Below are 5,917 nucleotides of genomic sequence, written 5' to 3' on the forward strand. Positions count from 1 at the left end.
TTCAACACAATAATTAATAATCATGTATTCATATGTATAGCAATGGCATATTTCCGATGCCTTATGATTATAAAAAAGAATTTAGTGTAATGGAGAGTTAAGACCCTCTTGAGATGAAAGAGAGTGGAGAGGCTGGTGGCGCTTGGAAGAAGCCAGAGATGGTACCTTCCTGAAGGAAGGCCTTTTATCAAGATGCTCTAGTGTCTTTTTTGCATAAATTTCTTGCAAAAATGGTGAAGCCTTTTCCTTCATCTTCAGAATGATGAAGAAGATAAGGCGGTAACATATAAGGATGACCACCACTGCTGTTAAATCCCACCACTTGGACCGGTCTACCGAAACCCCAAAGTACTTGGTAATGATTTCATCCCCGGTTAGTTTCCGATCCCCTGGTAGTAATGGGTCGAATTCCAGGCCTATGAAATCGTTCTTGTACGCCCCCTACATCATTGTTCCATGCAAAATTAGTGATTGTTAAGTAACTAGCTTCATTAAGGAAGGAATTGCAGCATACCTGAAGTGCCCATGAGCTAAAACTGATATACGAAATGGGGTAACGCCAGAATATCTTAGGAAGATCAGGCAGCAACCTGAAGAAGCCTGATGTCATCATTAGAATCCCCTGAAAATGAAAAACCTTGGGAGTTAGAAACTTAAACAGATAAAGAGAGATGATAATCAAGTAACTTGGGATTTCACTTACGATAATTCCGGCACCGGTTACGATTCCCATAAGGTAATTAGGAACCATCGAAGCTACCACCATCATGAGGCTCTCAATCACAGCGATGCTGAAGAAGATATTGAGACAAAAGAAGGCATAATGCGAAAATCCGGATCGAAATTTCACCAGGTAAAATGTTATGGTTCCTGTGATAAGTGAAATCGTAACTAGGAACGGAAATGCAGACAAGAAATTGGAAAGTGTATAAGCCGCAACTCCATAATATCCATTCAGCCTTTCTTTATTGAAAACCTGTTAAAAAAAACAACGGAAAATATTACATGACAATGCCAATGTTTGTCTGCTTTAACTCAACTGAGCTAAACACAGGGATAGTTCCGTTTTACCTTCAATTCTTCGATAAAAGAAGGAAAACCTCCGATGGACATGAAGGTCATGAAACCTGTAATAAATGCACCGCAGGCTACTCGGGCAAGGATTGCAGTATTGCCATATCCGACATCATAGAAGACGGTTCCCACACAAATAGATACAAGTATGTATATCACAATCCTTGCCCAGTAATATCCTACATCTCTACACATGTTGACAAATGATCGTTTTGTCAATGTTGTAAGTTGCTTCCACCATGTTGCTTGACTTCCACTTTTTGTTTCTACCTCAAGTCCTTCCTGAAATTACATAAAAACTGTTTCAGCCATTGCTTTATATTTCAGGCTTTTAGACATCGAATAGAAGCTATGGTTTTGATTGCTTACAATTTTAGATATTTCTTGACTCCTAGCTCGAGCCATTTTCGCGTACTTTGAGTCCCGGTGCTTTTCGACAAGGGCAGACTTGATCTGTGCTGTTGCCATCTCCATGAAAGGATCCGAGGATGTTGGTTTATCCTAAATAAATGATACGAAAGATCAACTGTTTGGACATTAATTGTAATCATAATTCCTAACAAAGCAGAACAGTGTGGAACAATGCTTACGCGTAGTCTTTGAGAACCCTTCAATGTGGCAGTTATGGCGTCAAAGTCCGAATTTATACATCGGAGGAAGTGATCCGAAGGGTTTCTTCTACTTGGGCATGGAAAACCAGCTTCAGCAAAGAACTGTGAAGATCAAAGCTATGAAATTAGATTACAAGCACATCAAACTCATGCGATGCTTGTTTGTTCCAAGTTTGCTATACCTGGACAGCCATTTTTGCCTCCCCAAAATAAACAGTTTCACCACCAGATAACAAGAAAAGGTCATCAAACAGTGCAAAAACTTCACTACTGGGCTGGTGAATGGAAGAGACAACGGTCCTCCCATCGCGAGCTATGTTCCGGAGAGATTGAACCACAAAGAAAGCAGAGGCACTGTCAAGGCCGCTAGTAGGTTCATCCAGGAATAACATTTTGGGCATCGTGAGGATCTCAAGTGCAATGCTAAGTCTCTTCTTCTCCCCACCACTTATTCCTCTTCGATGCCAATTCCCAATCACTGTGTCACCACAGTCTTGAAGACCCATTTCTATGATTGTTCCCTCCACAATGTCTTTCACTTCTTCTTTGCTCAACGTGGTCGGAAGCCTTAAATGAGCTGAGTATGTTAAAGTTTCTCTTACTGTTAGAGTTCCCAACATCACATCCTCCTGAGTTACATAAGCCTGACAATTTCAATAAATTCTTTATGTGTTAGCGTAAACATGCCTGAAAATTATTTGCTCTCCAATGCGTTCTTTAATGAGAAATTATCAAATACTCATTGTTAGACTCCACTACCAGAATTAGTATATTGACACATACCCTTTCTCATACATAATAAAAACTGAGACGTCATAATTTCATAATTTGTAAAAAAAGAAAAACTTACAACAGCACCATACTCTAGTCTCTTCTTCTTTCCATTTAAAAGGATATTTCCAGTCATGACCACATTTCTGGCAAGTCTACCTGCACCAAGAACATCGATCAAGGTGTTATTTCATATATGATGTTAATATCAATTGTGAATAATGTCAGGCAGTCCATTTTTAATAATATTTACTAGCTAGGAAAAATGGGCTTTATATACGTGACGCGAAATCGAATCAATTAGTTTAATCAACTTTACCTGTTTTAATTTTAAAAATTCCTTGTGGTATCAATAAATAAAAGATTAAAAGTAGCTATAAGTGAGAGAAAGAGAGAGAGAATAGGAATTAATGAAAGACTATTTTTTCGGTCCAATCATTTTACTGGGCGAGGACCTTTTATTTTCTTTAATCGTCGGCATCAAACGTAGGGTTCTTGCTGAAAGGGCACCAATTTAATACCACCTACCACCTAACTACAAAATTATTATGTTTATAAAACTTCTCTGCTTGCTTTTTTTTTTTCTTTAAAGCTAAATACTAATAAATTAATATGAAAAGCTTTGGATCGGAGGCTTCATAGAGAATAAAAAGCAAAATTGAAATTCCTTACTCACAATAATTTTATATACTAAAATGATCACTTCTTTTATATAAATTTAGACCATATGCTTTGATATCTTTTGAGATATCTTGAATAGAATATTTGGGATTACTATTCCTTCTTGTGTTAAAAATTTATATTTCCTTTCACTATTAATCATGTTAAACCTAAACTAGGCAATTGCCAAATTCAAGGTTATCCCATTCCCAGAGAGGAAAATGTAAGCAAAAAGTTCACGAGAAAATAGGAGGGGTCCGCTTTATTCAAGAAAGGAGTTAGGGCAATTGAAGGCGGAAGGTGGATGCTGGCAGTTCGTAGTTAGCTATTGTTGTCAAAATGCGATTACATAATTCCAAGGAGCCCTGTCATACCATATCATCAATGCTGCATTTATTACCTATAATTCAATATTCAGAATGCATTTTCATTTATAGTTTTGAACATTTTTAAATATTTTTTTATAAATTTTAATATTTAAATATTGGATAAAAGATGAACTCAATAATTGATGTTTATCTCTGTTTTCATGCCACAATTTGAACTACCATCAATTATTAATTTAATTGAAACAATCAATTCACCCGACCAAATTTTTGTTTCTCTAAGTATATATACTTGGTTTTAGTAAAAAACCCGAGAAAGAATATATAATATATACACAAACCTTAAATAATATATATGTTATATACAAATATAGTTTTTTTTAAAATAAACATTTGATACTCTTAATTAGCGACAAGAATTTAATAGATTTATTTAAACATAAAAATTTAAATTACATCTTAATCAATCTCATCCTCTTACCTTAATTATAAAAAAAACTCAAAGTAAAATAAATATATGTATAAAAAATATAAATATGATTTAAAAAGAGTACTTTTAACTCTCTCTTTTTATCATTTAATTTAAAGTGAGAAATAATGTTGCATTAAATATGATTGGAAGGATAACTCTTTTGGTGTCCGGCAATTAAAGGCAGTAGACAGAAGACCGCTTTAATTTTCTGGGTACGGTTCTACGGCCTGGGAAAATACTGACAAAAATTATAGTTTCTAAAATTATTTGTCCTTTTTTTTTCCTCTTTTGATTTTGGTAAAATTCATTTACTTAGAAACCAAATTTTAGCAATTAGACGAGCAATGGGTAAAGTCAAAATGGAGGTTTCACAGAGAGAGGCTGTCCTAAACCAAAAAAAGATAGAGAGCAACCGGTTTTTTAGAATAGGTACAACATAAATTCTTTCACCCCATTAATCGTTTCTCATTATCCATTAATTAAATATTATCAATTCATCTAAATATTTAATCCAATGATAAATAACATCAAAGAGTCTTGAATAATATAATTTTTTATGATCACAAAATATTACTTAAAAATAGGTTTTTATAAGGAAAAAACAAGCAACAACGGAAAGAAAATCATATGTACCTTATGTTTTTTATTATATACAAGAGGTTTCGTAAATGAGTTGTTTTAATTGGTAACCCTATGTGTTTTTTCTTTCTGAAACTACTTATGTGATTCAGTAATCTGGTGTTATGTCGGAGACTTTGAAGGAAAAAACTCTTTTAGTATGTTTTTTTCTATATGCACCATATTCAAAACCGAAACTTTACACAACATTACTGCATATGATTTTCACATAAATAAACGGAAAAGGGGCAAAGCAAAGAAGAAAAACCTGCAAGAGAGTCGAGCAGAGTAGATTTTCCGGAACCAGAAGGACCCATAATGGCCATGATTCTGCCAGGCTCAGCATATCCACTAAGTCCTTGAAGCAACCTTTTGGTTGGTTTATTACCAAAGTTTGGCAACACCACCGTGAGGTCCTGCCAAACCAAGTAAACACCCCTGAGCTCATCCTCATGAGAAGCGCCACCGGCACCTTTCTTACAGCAGCTTGCTACCTCTATCTCCATAGCATCAGAAAGTGGGAAAACAAAGGAGAGAAGACAAGAGAAGAGAAGAAAAGAATGAAAATATAGCCATCAACATTCAACGCACTTTGGGAGATGCTATTGGTGTGTTAGGGTTTCAATAACGATCACCAAACAACTAACCATTAATGCAGTTCCTGTGAATGGAGACTCATACCACAAGCATGGGCCAGTGTGAGCAATAGAAATTCAGATAATAAATAAATATACAGGTGGATGAGAAGCATATGGGTGGGCATTGGCAAGTGGAAGAAATAAATGAGTTTGAATCCAATGCCAAAGGTTGCATTCATGACTCACTTCTACCTTCTTTATTGTCCTTCATTTTCCATTTTTCTTTTTTGTCCATTAAAAAATCTAAATATTCTATTTCTATTCATTTTTCTACAATACTATTTTTATATTACAGAAGTATTTTTTTATGATAGATAAGAGTATGATTTGTAAAAGCATCGAATTTGAAACTAATATTAAATATTATTCAACATTCAAACATAGGTTATTTTTTGCCATTTTTAATATGGTTTTAATTATTTCTCTTTTAAATTTACCACATGTTTGATATCAAAACCCTAAACCAACAAACTTATTCTGTACATCTGAAAACGTCTAAAGCAATAACATGAGAAATACAACTAAGGGAGCTATTCCAAAACAAAAGAGTTGGCATACCATCATATCATTTAAAATGAATAATAAATTATATAATTGATTGATGCAGATTCGTGTATGGTTTCCATGTATGCCTCTTCAGCGCCTGTCTTCTTTCTATTGTTTTTCAAGTTTCCGCTTTTACAATCTACCTTAGAATAATTAATATCTTGAAGCCACTATCACCTCACAATTTTCTTTACCATCATA

General features: G+C 34.5%; 1 protein-coding gene across 1 annotated transcript; it reads right to left on the reverse strand.

The window, feature by feature from the left end:
* On the reverse strand, positions 1-5,336 carry LOC107906699 (ABC transporter G family member 15). The gene is made up of 9 exons (XM_016833772.2): positions 4,801-5,336; positions 2,536-2,615; positions 1,868-2,329; positions 1,665-1,787; positions 1,444-1,575; positions 1,072-1,356; positions 704-976; positions 515-622; positions 1-441 (listed from the first exon to the last, which is right to left on the reverse strand). The coding sequence occupies exons 1-9, from the start codon at positions 5,036-5,038 to the stop codon at positions 82-84; spliced, it is 2,061 nt and encodes a 686-aa protein (XP_016689261.1). The 5' UTR covers positions 5,039-5,336; the 3' UTR covers positions 1-81.
* Between the last annotated feature and the right edge of the window lie 581 nt (positions 5,337-5,917).

This window comes from Gossypium hirsutum, chromosome D05 (assembly GCF_007990345.1).
Source record: "Gossypium hirsutum isolate 1008001.06 chromosome D05, Gossypium_hirsutum_v2.1, whole genome shotgun sequence".
Classification (NCBI taxonomy): domain Eukaryota; kingdom Viridiplantae; phylum Streptophyta; class Magnoliopsida; order Malvales; family Malvaceae; genus Gossypium; species Gossypium hirsutum.